Here is a 16,577-nt window from a genome sequence, read left to right as displayed (position 1 = left end):
CATTTAGGACAGTTGCTAAGACTTAGTTGTTCTGGAAAGCCTTGGGGAGGCTACTAAAATGATCCCTGCAATAAATAATAGGCTGTTACACACTCCTCAGGGTAAGGATGAAGAGGAGTAGTAGTCAGATTTATATTGCCAATAAAGTTAACTTTGAAAGGATGCTGAGCTTCTGAATCAACTTTCATGCAGAGACTTTCAGGACAAATACACGTAACAATGCAAATTAATATTCCAATGAAATGAATTAGGTGTCCAGTGAATTATATATAGGATTGCAGTTGAAATGCAGCACTATGGAAAAATATATAAAAGCTGCTCCCCTGATTTGAAAAATCAATTATTTCAATGAAAACATTTATTGTACAAGTAATTTACAGTGGGTTTTGTACATAATTTGAGAAACTGTAAAGCAATTTATATAAAATGAAAATGGTACACATTATTTACATATTATATACAAATGTCTTATCTTTCCCCTCCAATCTAAATTAATTAATAAAACATGCAGTATAATGCATTAAGTAACATAGAGCTTAATAAGCACATTAACTTTGCTCAATATAGAGCATAAATATTCCCACTGACCACAGGACTCTTGAATAATCAAGTCAGTTTATATAGAAAAATTATCTTGTTCATAGTTGCATGTTTGCATTGGCAACTGCAATATTTAAACTTTTAATACTACTCTTTCCACTGAAATGGATCAAATACCTTTTAAGCAAAGGTGAAAACCCCCCAACAAAACTGGGTTGAAAAAACAAACTAAAATATTTCTAAATAGTACACACTACCTTTTATTATCCACTTTATAGCATTAACAGAAGAAGCAAAAGAGATTAATTTAACTTCATTAATTCTTTTAGCTGGAACAGATAATGGAAACACCTTACATTAAAGTATTAGTAACGGACAATCTCCATTTAAAGCTTTTTGTACACAACTTCTTCACATTAAAAAACAAAAATCACTTTCCTGAAGGAAAATGCATATTGCATCAGTGCATAAGATACAGTGTAACTTAACACATACACACACACACACACACACAAAATGGAAAGGACTTCGCTTTATACTTGGTCTTTGTGTATAAAAAACGATGAACTGTTCCTAAACAGATATCCTGCAGTCATAATGTTGATTATCTGATATATTAAAATTGAACTCGCAATCTACCTCTGTACCAAAGATATTCCTCACTGATGAAGAACATTTAAAACAAGAATACATCTAACAGATAGTGGGGTTTGGGATTGGATTATCAGGTCCTTTGTCGAGATTTGTTCTTTGAACACAATATGATTGTGCTACAGAGTCATTGGATCACTGACAGTTAAGAAAAGAACATTTTTACATAATACACAAATTTAGGCCACAAGACAATTTACAAATAATTTCAGAAGCATTGATTAGGAGATAGTGGGCATGGTTCTATCCAGTCTCCCTTAATAGGGCTTTTAGGACTTTCGGAGAGAGTTGCTGCCACTGCAACTATCCTGGTTTAGGGGTGGGGAATTTGTGATGGGTGGGGGTGTGTTTGGGGATTGTTATGTGTGTTGGACCTGGTCTTTGGATGTTAAGTGAATTTTGTTGTATGATTATATTGTGTATATACGTACAGTGACAATAAAGTTATTATTATTATCCTCCCACTCTCTACTATCCCTAACCCTACCTTTCCATGTTTGAGAGGATTGCCCAGGTTTCTGCATGGAACCACTCTCTTTGGCTGATACTTGAGCGGGGGGGGGGGGATTCCCTTAAACACATATGGATCTGATCTAATCTGTGTAATAATGAATGGGTTCTAAACTTTTGTAAAGAAAGGAAATGTAACTTAAACTATTTTTTCCCCTTCTGTTCAATTGTGTCTGATTCTTGGAGACTGCCTGGACATGTCCTTGCAGTTTTCCAGAGGTGGTTTGCCATTGCCTCTTTTCTAGCGCTGAGTGTCTAGCTCTAGCCCAAGGCCATCTGGCTGGCTTTGTGCTCAAGGCAGGACCAGAATTCAGTCTCCCAGTTTTTAGCCTGATACCTTCAACACTACACCAAACTGGTTCTCTATCATAAGTTATAATCACGATTAAATAGATCACTCTGAGGGCTAGATCTATCAATGCCCTGAACTATGCTCATACTATCTTGATACTGTCCTATTTTACCATCACATTCTCTATTCAATTATATGAATCATTTTTAATTTCATTCCAGTTTTTACATCTCTCCACAAAGTTCTCATGATGCTCACCAAGTCTAGACATGTAGTGAAAACGACCAGTGGAATTTGGTTAATGAAGGCAATGAGGACTCCCAGGATTGCTGTTGTTAAATGATGAAATGACATCGTGTTGTGCTTTATGACTCCATCACTGTTGTAACTCAAGGACTATCTGTATTGTGTATTGTACTGTATTCTGTATGTTGTTGCTTTGTTTTTATGTTATGAATTACCTGGAGTCAATTGGCTCTGGACAGCACCCAAGTTGAATGAATGAATGTATGTATGATTTATTTGTTTCCTAATAAAATTTATATAGCTTCCCATTTCACACACAACTCTGGGCAACATACACAATAAAAACCATTAAATATAAACAATGGGAGACCATATTCAAGAACTTACAAACAATGTAGCCATTTTGCAGGACTCCTATTTCCCTGGGATCCCCAAGTCTGCTGACAAAAACAGGTTTCAAGGGATTTCTGGAAGGTCAATAGAACTGAAGCTTCAGAGGAAATGATGTTCCAAAGGCTTGGTCCCACAGCGGAGAAGCTTGATCCCTAGGTCCTGCTGCCCTTGATGGGACAGGTATACAGAACCCAGCCATATGCCATATAGGGTTTTAATCTTGAGTTGAACCCGGAAACAGATTGGCAGCTAATGCAGACAAGAAATGTAATGTGTAGCATTCTAGGAGCAGACATAACTGCCACACCATTGTATTTTGTACAAGCTGAAGCTTTCAGATACTGTTCCTGGAGGTGACCATGCCATGAGTAACTGACAGTGGAACCTCCTGATCAAGGAACTGCTGCAACTAGCACACAATACAAAGTTGCACAAAGGGTCTCTTAGCCATGACTGCCACATGCTCTTTGGGCAGGAATTGTGAATCCAGGAGGACCCTGACATTGTGCCCGGGGTCTGTCTGAGGCAGTGCCCCAAAGATGGTAAATCTCCAGATTTGGAAAACCCCAAGACTCAAAACTGGTCAGTATTGCCAGGGTTCAGTTAATGTCTGTTGTTCCCCATCCAGACCCACGATCTCCAAGCATCAAGACAGAACATCAACAGCAATGCTTAGTACATTGCTTAGGGTGGAGATATACAACTGAGTACGTATTACGGCAACAGATTATCTCACCCAACCACTTTATGTAGAGTTAAATAGGACTGGAGAGAGTACCCTATATAATAGGGGTTGAGGACTATCATTCCCATGCAATACCAACAGGAATCTTCCAGGTTACAATTCAGATCACAGATTTTCTTCATACTATCATACACTATAAAGAACTTGCAGTTGGCTAGAGAATCTTCCATTATTTGTGCTTTAAGAAACTGTACAAGCAGTTATGTAAACATAAAGGTGGCAGAAATTATAGTGCACAAACAACAACTTCTGAAGCTATTAAGATAATCTGTGTCTCTCAAAAACAAGTTACAAGGTTTTCTTATCTTTTCCAGGAGTACATTGTATGAATGTGCAAATAAACAAAATGGAAAATGTACCTACACTTATACAAAGAAAGGAATGTTTCTGAGAAATAAATTAATATTTCTGTAATGACTAACCGTGTAATCTAGAACATCTTCAAAACAGATTTTTTTTTAAAAAAATCTAAAAACATCTAGGCAAACTCTAATGTTGTAGCCTTCTCATGGATAATTTTCTGGTTTTGACTTTCAATTTTTTAACTGAAGATCTTAAACTTTAAATGGCATTAATCAAAAGCAAAATATCACTCATCTGGCCAGACATTTGTGTAAGCACTGAGGCCCTGCTCTCATTTACTGTAATTCTATGAGGTACTAATTTGAATTGTATGTGAGAGGGAAATTTGCTGGATCTTCAATGGTTTCTACAATTTTAATCTCCAAATTTTATAATAAAAGGAGAAACAGCTCCTTCCCATATGTTAATCCTATTCTTTTCAGTTAATTCTTAATGAAAAAGAAAAACATTTTCGCCAGACCCCCTACAAAAACACATTTTTTAAAAAATACTGAGCAACTTTTATTTTCTATGACTGTATTTGCATCTGAAGTTCATAGTTCAATTCATAGCTGAATTGTCATCTCTAATACTGTTTTCTTACTCCAAAGCAGCCACAAATTGTGTTGTTAAAATTCAGGAGCAATTGCTAACTTTCCTTCTTTTCCCAAAAGTAGAAACGAAATTTGTATTAAGGTTTTGTGGGCTTTAACACAATTGTTTTGCTCTTTAAAAACTCCTCTCCCACATGTCTCTAACAAAATCATAAATTAAATCCAGCTATGGATTCATGAAATCTATATAATCCTTACCCTTGCAACACAAGTTGAAAGTAAAAGCGAGGCTTGGAGGCACATTACTTTACCAGAAAATGGAGATAAAAAAACCTTTACGGAAGTAAACAAGCTTGGTCCCTCTGGATATTTTATGCAATGATGCAAGATTCTGATAACATATACAAAATTAATGTCTTAAAATGTTAATTTTAAACCATTTGTGGGGAGGGAAAACAGACATGGAGTCACCTAAATGGATAACAAAATTCAACCATAACTAATTTTAAAAATCCGTTTAATTATACCAAAAGCTGATTGCTTGGTTTTACTATAGTACAACAAAAATATGCAAGCTTCAAGTAGAAATAAGTTTATCATACTGGAACAAAATATAGCAAAGTGCAAACTAAAGAGGAAACACTGCTGCTTTCCTCAAATTACTCAAGAAAAATATATTTAAAATGCTATATTACAAATAAATACAACAAAGACTGAATCACCTCTTTGGTCCATATGTTTATAAAACAAACCAACTTAACCTGTTAATCTAAGGAATATTAAAGAGAATATCTAGAATGCCATTAGATACTATTTCTTTAAACTTAAGCTATGTTATTTACTTTAAAAAAGGAAGGCCTGGAAGAGTTTTATTTTGAATTCTATGAATTTTTCAATTGTTCTCCAATTGTTGTTAATAACTCTGTTCATGTTCAAATACTGGTACTGCTGAAAAGTTACACTGCATTTTTTTCTTAAGAATGCTTGGTCCAAGTTGAAACAATTGTCCAAAGACATTTTTGGAGAACATCAAAGATAGTTCTTTGACTTATTTTAGCAGCTGGAAATATTATAATACCGCTCATACAAAAAACATTTCACCCTGAACTACAGCACTCTAAAATAAACTTACATGAATTCATACACACTCAACCTTTTTAGAAGATAATTTGTCCTAGTATATAAGCATTTTCCTTATATATTATTTTCAAGACTGAATATAAAAGAATATTGCTATAAAACACACTTCCTTGGTTACTTCATTCCTGTTTTTAATATATAAATCCATTTTTAAAAGCAATAAATAACTATCACTGCAGTCACTTTAAAATACAAGTTTGATGTATTCTGTTCAAAGGCATGGGAGGCCAGAGATGTCTTCACTAAATGGTATCTATTGTCTGTTCAAATGTGTATTTAAATATCCATTACTAAACAAGAACAGTAAGAAGTTCTATCCACCATTCTTTTATACAAAATAATAATAATAATAATAATCATATACAGTGATTTATCTACAAAACACTTCATCAGTTTAATCTTACTAGGGGTTATCTATGATTGCCTCCTGTTGTAATTTTGCTTGTTTTTCTCAGTAGATCCATTTTTAGATGGCAATGTTACAATAATATGTAACATATTCTGAGGACAATAAATGTATTGCAGTATTTTAACAAAAAGTGCATTTCTATCATATAAATTATTCCCAGCCTAGTTTTAATACCAATAGAATTTGTTTTGTGAAAACTGTTGGTAGTTTCATCTGATGAGGCAATCACAAACATAAGAAGCATCTGAGTTTCCAGCATAACAATCTTTCTTCATATAGCCCTAAAATCTTTATAATTAGTAATTTACAAATACAATCTATATAACTGTCTTTAGTTCTGGGGCCTGAGAACGTTTGTTTTGTAAAACCATTAGTTTTGTACAGTAACACTAAATATTAAACCAGTTTACATATAAACACAACAGCATTACATATACCATGTTTGGTGCTCAATAAAATATGGAAATTAAGATGCAGGATTCTTATGATAAAATATTGAAGAAATAATCTTTCTCAAACTGAACTAATTTTCTTTAAAAAATCCTCATGGCTTGAATTGGGGTAATATTCTTCAATTGTGTTTGTTATTGTCTTTTTAATAGGAACTTCCCTACCACATCCATTACAACATTTCCAAGCAGTAATCCATCAATAGACACAGAACAGCAGAAAAAGGGAGAAACTAAAAAATTAGTTCTAATATATACTCAAGGTACTACCGCCCCGGAAATCATTTTATACTACTGTCTATTTAGTAAATAAATACATATATACATAAATAAATAAATAAATAGATAAATAAATAAATAAATGTACCTTGGTATTTAACATTAAATTAGCTGCAACAAAATATATTTTATTAAATTCTCAGTATTAATGCTATTTCCACTGCCTTATGACCTTGATTCAGAGCGCAGGATGAGCACAAAATTTATATTTGTGGCTACTGCGGAGAGAGCTCTGCTGTCAAATGACGAAGTAGTTCCATATAGATTGATTCATTCTTGCTGGACCTGCCTACCATTGCGATTATAAGAATGACAAAAAGATAAACAATAAATCTCTTTTAAATTCTTTTAGAGCAAGATAAACCTTGATAATCAATATATTAATACATATGAATATAAATTGAGATTTTTACCACAACATTTAGAAAAGCTCTGGAGCAAAGAATTGTACTGTCTAATTATTATTGCTGTGGGTATGATTCTATTATCATGACAATGTGGCTGTCTTTTAATCTTTCTTAAAAAGATTTATATATAGGCACAATACCTACTTTAATCTTAGTTTTAAGATTAAATTCACACAGTACTTCCTTAATGGAGAAAAACACACACATACAGACTTCCACTGTTAATATATCAGGGTTGTTTGTTCCAATTTCTAGCTAGAAATCCCACTTTTTAAGGAAGGAGCATGAATGAATGATGAATCAGTTGGGCAATGAAAGTACCTAAGCTTCTATGGTAAAACAGTGTATTTTTCAGATATTGTTACTTGTACTTGCTTCCAAAAGTTTTTTGAAATACCAGCACATGCAGTGCACGCTTGACTGCATAGGAGACCTATGAGTCAGGATAAAATACAATTTAGTCACTTCTTCCTAATACTCACATTGGCCCATTAAGGTACTTTCTGTTCTTGGTATTCATTTCATAACATTTTATAATAAAGACAGCTGCAGTCACACCACTATTGCTTTTGTTGAAGCACACAAACAGAATGTATCTATTCAAAGCTAAGCTGATAAAAGTCACATATAATTGCTCCCAAGCTATCTAAAAATTGGGAAAATTCTATGGAGATTCTCAATTATCCAGATCATGGCTGTCCCGAAGGTGCTTTTCATAAGGCAACTGGACTTTCTTGGGTTTCTTTTTTCCTTGAAAACCCCAAGAAAGTCCAGATACCTTTTGAAAAGCACCTTTAGGATAAAAATTAGGAAATTGAAAAGGAAATTAAACTGTTCTGTTTTAAAAATTATAAGTGTTTACTAGAATAATTTTGTTCTGAATCACATACAAAAAAGTTTTTCTTTCTTTCTTTTCTTTGTATCTGTCACAGTATAATCTGGTAAACATGAGTTTTTCAAAACCTATGGTTTCCACTGGTCTTAATGATATTAGCGAATCCTTAATTTTAGAGAACATTAAAATTGGCTTTGTAATGGATCATTTCATTAAAGACATTTCATTTTGTATTATTTGACCTATACAACTTTTCAAAATCTGTAGTGTGACTACAGCGTGTACCATAAATTATAAGGTCTGAAATGTATAAAAATAAATAACTGAAACTGGCTTTAGTGAATACAATGCATCTTAATAAAACCCTTCATAAAATGCTCTCATTTTGAATCAATAGCATTCACATCCTTATTAGAGCTTTGCTTCAGCTACTGAATCTGCTCACATATAATATCAGTTCACAATTGTTTTGTTCCCACGGCCATGCTAATATTCTGTACTGAATGGGATTCAATTAATAAGCAAATATCTAGCTGCTGAATTTTTAAAACTATGTCTGCAGCATTCAATTACTACACATCTAAATGGTCACATTATAAATCTTTTTTTTAATCAATTTCACATTTGGCACATTTATTCATTCTTCAGAAATGCCCCTGTATTTTGTTCAATACCATCACAAACAATGATCACAACACCAACTGTTTGACTGATTAGCAGCTTCACAAGGTGGTTTATCTCAAGCTTCTCCTTAATGGGTCACACCTTGCCTATGACAGAGGCACATTAGGTACAGTGCAGTAGGGTGTCATTTTTGGACTCTAGAGGAAAGCATTTTCCAAATGGATAGAACCTCTAGTTTGCAGTCCACATACCATGCATTTCCCTGGTAATTCCAATCCATCAGCTACTGAAGCCATTTCTGGAAAGCTTCACTGCAGACTGCTTCCTTTTATGCACAGCACTTTTGTAAAAAATTCAAAGTGTAGCAAGAAGATTCAAAGTGTTGCAAGAATCCTTGAAAATGAAATAATTATTGTCAGTACAGTCTGCCCAACTCCAAACACCAGTGCTTCCATGGGAGCCATGCTTTTCCCAGCCACTCTGTAAATTCCAGCTACTGCTGCACCTGAAAGGGACAAGACAACTATAATTAGAACCAAAGATTTTTATTCAAAAATCACCATAGTCAATATGTAATGTTCCCTTGCTCCATACACAATTTATTTTACCACTCTTATCACACTGGATAGCAAGTACAGTATAATTCTATAATTTACTAAAATGTAAATGGACACTCTTCTTAAGGATATTTAAGGAATGATCCAGCAAAAGTCAAACATTTCTTTCCCATTCATTTGGGGAGAGATCTAAATATGTGTTCAGATTCCCCATTCAGTGAGACTTAAAAGTTCCCAACCCATGTAAGAAACTAATAATTAAAAGCCTACACAAGACCGGTAATCAAATAATATAAAGGTTTAATTTCTGATTGTTGACTGCTGATGAAACATCCTAAAATAGAACTCAATTCTGCAATGATACTGTTCTAAGAATTCTTTATTTATATACAGTCTAGACCAATTTCCTTTGAATTTTGATCCACTGTCTAATTGTTTCAAATGTTTAAACCTTATCAAGCATTCTGCCTAGAGAACAGGGGCAAAGTAAACCACCTGCTCCAACTGAATCCTATTCCACTTACAGCTTAGTTCAACAGGGCATGCACTGACCTCTACTCTCACCTTTTGCAATGAGTTGGAACTGTGAGAAGTATTTCAATTTAATCAGTTTCCTATTTCAACTGAGCAGAAAAAAAACTTTAAATCAAGGAAGAATCACAAAAGCAACTTTAGACCGTAGTTTAATATACTGGATTGGTTCAAAGCTGGTAACCAAACTATAGATAGTTCCTGATTTATGACATTTCATTTAATAATGGCTCAAACTTACAACAGCCTCAGAAAAAAATGATTTATAACTGTCCTCAAAGTTGCAATTGATGCACACACACACACACACCATGGTCATATGATCCAATTTGGGTACTTGGCAACTAGCTCACATTTACAACTAATTGCAGCCTCCTGCAGTCACATGATTGCAATCTGCAACCTTCCCAGTCAGTTTCTGACAAACAACATCAACCTGGGAAGCAGGATTTGCTTAACAATCGCACGACTTGCTTAACAACCATGTGATTCGCTTAATGATTGTTTTAAAAACGGTCAGAAAATCAGGTTCAGTCACATAATGACTTATTTAACTTAACAACTGCATTTCTAAGCAACCGAAACTCCAATCCCAACTGTAGTTGTAAATTGAGGACTAGCTGTATTCTACTTGAAATAAACTGATTTTCCCCCCACAGAAAAATGAATATTTTATTGATTTTTTTTCTTAAAGAAATAGGGTTCATTCTAATAGTTATTGTTCAATTATCTGAAAAATAGTTTTCAGATAATTCCTTACAGAAAACTTCCATAAATTATTCCATAAATTATTCTATCATTAGCATAAAATTAATCTACCATCTTTCTCTACTCTACCTTACTTAACTCTTTCTATAAGATGTTTATGTTCTGATTTAAGCTTATTTTTTGATATGAAGATTTTAAAAATATAGAAAGTTTATTATATGTAAATAAAATCCTGTATGTACTCGTTTTTTTTTAAAGCAGATACCGCTTCCTATTTAAAACAACAGCTGGCAGTAGCATTAATCATAATATATGGGTCCTCATAAGGTAGTGTAGACCTGATAGTCTTTATATTAAAGCTACCGTGTGTGTGTGTACATAATTATTTAATTAAATCAAATGTGTTCATTTTTATCATTCTAATTTTTGTAAGAGAACCATACAAGTCAAGTATAAAAATAATAAGAACAAATCTTGGTTAATGAAATGACTTCTATAACAAACTAAATGCATCATTCTTTTGTACTGCAAAGACAGAACTGATTTCATATCAAATCTAATTGATGGCTTAATTTATTAAACCAAAATATCACAACTCCAAATCAGTAAAGACAAAAATCCCGAAAGCAAAAAGACTGCACATTAATAGCTTGCTTAAAGTTATGTTATAAAGTATTTTTTACATTTCTGTGGATATCTCAAAGAATGTATCAAAATTTGTGCATAGGGGAAAACCCAATACTAAATAAATCATAACTATATCATAATGAAAGAATTCTATCATCTACAGTTAATAAAGCCAATATCTATACAGCAAGTTATACTGTACAAAATGGTTACAAAGGCATTCCATAGATTGTTGCTCCTAACAACTTTATGAAAATTTCTATAGGGAATATAAATCTACCACACAGGTACAGACACACACAAAATCATACATTCTCATATATGGGTCCAAGCATTGCTTTCCCCAAAAAATGATTGTAAAAAACTCATGAGATCCCAATTGTTTTATGAGGGATGACTGCGCATCTCCTGTAATCACTAAGCACTAGGTTGACAACTCCAAGCAATGCTCCTTTTCATATGCCATTAGTATATCTTTTAGGAATCTGGAAGTCATGGAAAGAAGCTAATGATGCAGCAAGTGTCTAACTTGACCCAGGAGAGAACCACAGTACAGTACCTTCCACATTCATTAAGCAATTGTGCTTTTTTGGTTTTTTGGGTCAGAGTGACACATATATATTTCTGACATTTATATATATATAAAAAAATTGAATTGAGTTGAATTGAATTGAAATAAGATAAACTTAATTTGCTATGATAAGCAAAATAGTGCACCTATTCTATAAAGGGTCAGATAACATTTTTTCTTTTGAGAAGCTATTCTTATTAGTTATAACTATTTCAGTAGCTATCTCCTAAAGTACTTTAGATTGTAGCAAAATCTTGAAGAGAATGTAAGTGCAACAGATTGTCTTAATTGCAAAAGTGCAAAATTGTCTTAAGAATACACAGACAATATCTTTATTGGACAAAGTCTCATTGTCAAGTTATTAAATGGTTCTTTAGAACCTTCATTATCTTTAATACAATAAGAAACATGCATTAACATATAAAAATGTCAGGTTTTAGTTGCTATTTACTAAGCTTCACTGCAATATTGCATTAATGTGGACCAGCAATTCATGCAAATTTGTTCTGCTGGCAACTTAAAACTTACTATACAATGTGAAGGTTATGCTATTATTATTTATCCAGAATTCCAGTATATCACAGATGATCTTTCAGTGCTTTACAAAGCATTGTCATAATTTCCCATCCTTTATTGCCATAGTTGCACTAGACATCTTTTATAAGGGAAGGTTAAAAAAATAGCTATTGCTATTTTCACCAAAGCCAGAATGGCAATAAGAAGATAATATAGAACCCCTTTTTTAAAGATCCAGATTTTTATTATCAGTTTGACTCGTGGAAATGGGCACACCTACTTTAGACTTCAAAATGCAGAGTTTTTAAAACCATACTAGGATAAAAGGACAGGTTAAGGAATAGACCTGGCACACAAATGATCCAAGTATATTATCAGAAATTCACAAAATATGTATATAAAGCCATTATGTAACTTGAGAATAAGAACTGTGGTTATCTCTGCAGTCATTTATCAGATAATGGCACTGGAAGAGAATTATGCCTAGGATATTATTATAATAATATAATAGCTACAATCTCTTACGTGATTTTTTTTCTTTCAGAGAATAAATAGCAAGCCAATATAAAATTCCAAAAATATGAACAGAAGCAATACATGAACATTTATTACAATTGCTAGTAATAATCTTCAAAAAGAACCACAACTATATTTGAACATGTAAGACTTACTGGTTATCATAGCTCCAGTTACAGAACCCAGAAATCCAATGCTGACCACAATGACAGAGATTACTCTCCCTTGCCTATGCCTTTGCAGCATGACAAACATTAACACTCCTGCAGCACCGTGGACAAAGAGAGAAGAGAAGAGAGCCCATAGGAAAACCCAGTACCACATTTCTGGAAAAAAGTAATCAAACAGCAGGTTAATATTTCTTATTTCTTTCTGATTACAACAAATATATATATACTAAAGTATTTGAAAATTGAGAGAGAGATAAATGCATGCACAAAAGTAACTCACTTACAAGTTAATTTTATTATCTTGTCCACTATCCATTTTTAAAAATATTATGTACACCTCAATGTTTTTATTTTTTTCCCCTTTTCCTACAAACTACCTAGTGGACAATTTTTGTCAGTGGGGAATATGCAAATTATATAAAAAAGTAAATATTATGTCATGGAAATAACATAATCACATAATAGTACCAGTTCATTTTATTATTCTGCCATTACCCATTTTCAATAGGACTGTGCATACATCTGTATTAGATTTTGTTTCCTTTCCTTTTCTGTAAGCTACCAAGAAGACTTTTTTTGTTAACAGGTTGCAAAACAATTATATGAAAAATTAAATATTAAAACAAACTTCAGTTATGCTAATGTGTCTATGATATCTATGTTTGTATGTATGTGGGTACATACTGTATATATGTGTGTGTGTGCATATAAATATCTCTCATACAAAGTCACACACTCTATTTATAAAATACTCTGAGAGCTAAAATAAGAACGTAATTTAAGGGAACCAAAATACAGAATACTAACTGTTCAAAGTATTGAAGGTATTTGCTTAGCTTAAATGGGCAATATGCAAAATGATGGGTTTCCCCCTAATGAAGCTAATATTATTTCAGTTATCAATACATTGCTTCTGGATGTTTATAGACTGAGGTTTCTTATTATTTGAGGACTGAATGTCTGCTACATAGGACTGAGATATGTAAAATAACAGAATATTAATTTTTTGAATTGCTCAATGCTTTATGTTATATTAAAATTCTGTTTATTTAGAGATGTTAAATACTCAAATAAATAAAACAAATCTTTATATTTATGGAATTAACTTGGTATGCAGATGTAGGACTATTCAAAAATATAATATTTAAAACCATAGAATTTCACCACACGTACTAGTTATAGTGCTTAAATAAAATATACTTCTATCATACAAACATTCATTTCCAAAAACTGTTGTTTTACAGTGCAATACCACAGTATGCTTTACTGATTTTAATTTTCATCACTAATTTGAAAATATTCCTTCATTTAAAGAGACATATATTGAATCATATAAAATCTATGCAACTAAACCAGAATCCAATAACAATATAAGTTCTCAATTTACAATAGTTTGACCATTCAAAGTTTTGATGGACATTACAAAAGCTATTTATAATCCATCGTCAAAATTGAAATTGCCCCCCCCCCATGTGATCCTATTTTGGGCTCTTGGTAACTAGCTTGCATTTCTGAGCAGTTGCAGCATTCCAAGGTCACTTGGCACAATTTGTGACATTTTCCCATTTTCTGGTGGGAAATGGAACAAAGATGTCTGTTGGATATGCTAACTTTATTTAATGACTATGTGATTCACTTAATAAGTGATTTGTTTAATGTCTGTGTTGACTCATTTTATGACCATCATACAAACAACTTTGGTCACTTGGTGCCACTGTACAAATGAGCCTGGATACCATGCCATCTTTGATATTGTATGGGATTGCACTCCCTGAGACAGACCCAGTGAACAATCTGGGGATCCTCTTAAGAGTCTGCTCCATGAGCTGCATTTGTTGCCAATCTGTTTCCAAGTCCAATTCAAGGTGCTTTTAAAATCTTTTTTAAAGTGCTTCATGGCATGGCACCATGCTATCTGAGGGTCTGTCCCTCCCTGGTTGTATCAGTCTACCCCATTACATTTTGCAGAGAATGTAATACCGGTATCATAGGCTAGGGATCTACATCTGGTGAATCCCAGGAAGCGTGCCTTCACTGTGTAGTGCCTACCTTATGGAACATCCTTTCACTGAAATTAGTTTGGCCCCATCCCTCTTGATTTTTCATAAGGCCCTCAAGATCTGGTTACGGTATTAAACTCATTTATATAACCACTTATCTCACAACAGTAAATGGGTGGTTTACAGGGGAGCTAAAACAGTTAATAAATACATTAAAAAGTATAAAAACCAAAATAAAATAAAGAATAATAGACGAAGGTATGTTAAAAGTAACAGAGCCACTTCACAGTTCACCTGTTACCATAACCAGTTCTTGAGGGACTTCTAGAACAGGGGTGTCAAACTCAGTTTCATTGAGGGCTGCATCAGGATTGTTTGGCCTCGGGAGGCCTGGGTGGGTGTGCCAGGTTGATATCACTTGTGTCAGGCGCCTGTGGCGCCCCGAGCTTCGTTTTTGGCTGCGACAGCCTCCTGCAACCCTTTGCCAGCGAAAACAGAGCTCCGTTTTCCCTGGGAGAGGCACCACTGGTCCAGGCTGGTCCTTTGCTGTTTCCAGGGCGGTCCCGTGGGCTAGATCTAAACACCCTGCAGGCCAGATCTGGCCCCGGGCCTTGAGTTTGACACCCCTATTCTAGAAGCTCAACAATAATAAAAACAATCTCATTTCAGCAGAGAGAAGATTCCACAGCATAAAAGGCCACTGCTTAAGACCTATTAAGTATTGATCTCTAGGCAACAGAATCTGTAACATGCCTCCCACTGCTGGATCCAGTAGGATAAGCAAATGAAAGAGGGAAGAGTAATGGCCCCTGTGGCACTCCACATAGTAGAAGCTGAAATCTCTTTTCCCCAATCATCACTAACTGGAACTGACCAGTAGAAAGGAGGTGAACCAGCACAAGATCATGCCAATACTACCCACCCCAATCCTCCGAGTCAGTCCAGAAGGTTATCATAGTTGACGGCATTGAAAACCACCAAGATGTCAACTAATGCAAGGATGACATACCGTAACTATCCTGCCCACATCAGAGACCATCCAAAAGTGTGACCATCGCCATTTCCATACCATATTCAAATATAAATCTGACTGAAAAGGATTCAGATAATCTGTTTCATTCAAATTCCTCTGAAGCTGCTACACAACCACATTTTTTCCCTAAAAAGGAGAAGCTGGATACTGGCTCATCAGGATGAAGGACTTTCTGTTCAACCAGGAATTAAAATTAATTAATGCAGCATGTGGCTTGGAGTTTTGTTCCACCGTATTTCATGTTATTTATTTTATACTATTCTATTTTTAATCAAATTATTTTTGTTGATCATAAGTCAGAGAATTTATGAGACAGCATACTAATACCTAAATAGAATAAAATGCTATATTAGTGGGCATTATTTATTTTGGAAAGTATTAGAACTAAATATTAAGTTTAGCAAATGGATTTATTTTCGTATAATGCAAACTAGCAGACTTTTAAATCTCAGTCATGCAGTAAATCAGAAGTTTTCATTAATAGTCAGTATTGATATCCTTCAGGTTCCATGTGTCTAATGGCATTTCCGTTCATTAGCTGTAACCCATCTTCTATTCTTATCTTCATTAAGTGCCAAACTAGCACATCTCTTCAGGCTAAATTTTACTCCTGTATTTCACTCTATGCATCTGATAAAGTGAGCTGCAGCTTACAAAAGCTTGTCTTTTAATAAAATTTATTAGTCAGAAAAGTTGCTACCAATCTCCTCCTGATTTTTGGCTACCATACAGTAACATAGCTTTCTTCCTACAATGTCTAGGACTGTGATGGCGAACCTATGGCACGTATGCCACAGGTGGCACACGTAGCCATATCAGTGGGCAAACGAGCTCAGCTCTGGCGCACATGTGTGTGCCGGCCAGCCGATTTTCAGGCCTTCTGGGCCCACCAGAAATAGGGAAACAGGTTGTGCCCCTCCTGGCACGCAATG

General features: G+C 34.2%; 1 protein-coding gene across 1 annotated transcript in view; it reads right to left on the bottom strand.

Moving 5' to 3' along the window:
- Positions 1 to 340: 340 nt before the first annotated feature.
- TMEM170B (transmembrane protein 170B) overlaps positions 341 to 16,577 on the bottom strand; it is a 29,747-nt gene continuing 13,510 nt past the window's right edge. The window contains exons 2-3 of the mRNA XM_034429137.3: positions 12,598 to 12,768; positions 341 to 8,921 (exon numbers count right to left, since the gene is read on the bottom strand). Of these exons, the coding sequence (XP_034285028.1) occupies positions 8,791 to 8,921; positions 12,598 to 12,768 (302 nt within the window). The 3' untranslated portion in view covers positions 341 to 8,790. The remainder of the gene's footprint in view (positions 8,922 to 12,597; positions 12,769 to 16,577) is intronic.

This window comes from Pantherophis guttatus, chromosome 3, assembly GCF_059756535.1.
Source record: "Pantherophis guttatus breed Tessera chromosome 3, ASM5975653v1, whole genome shotgun sequence".
Classification (NCBI taxonomy): Eukaryota; Metazoa; Chordata; class Lepidosauria; order Squamata; family Colubridae; genus Pantherophis; species Pantherophis guttatus.
This window is presented reverse-complemented; position numbering and strand designations above follow the sequence as displayed.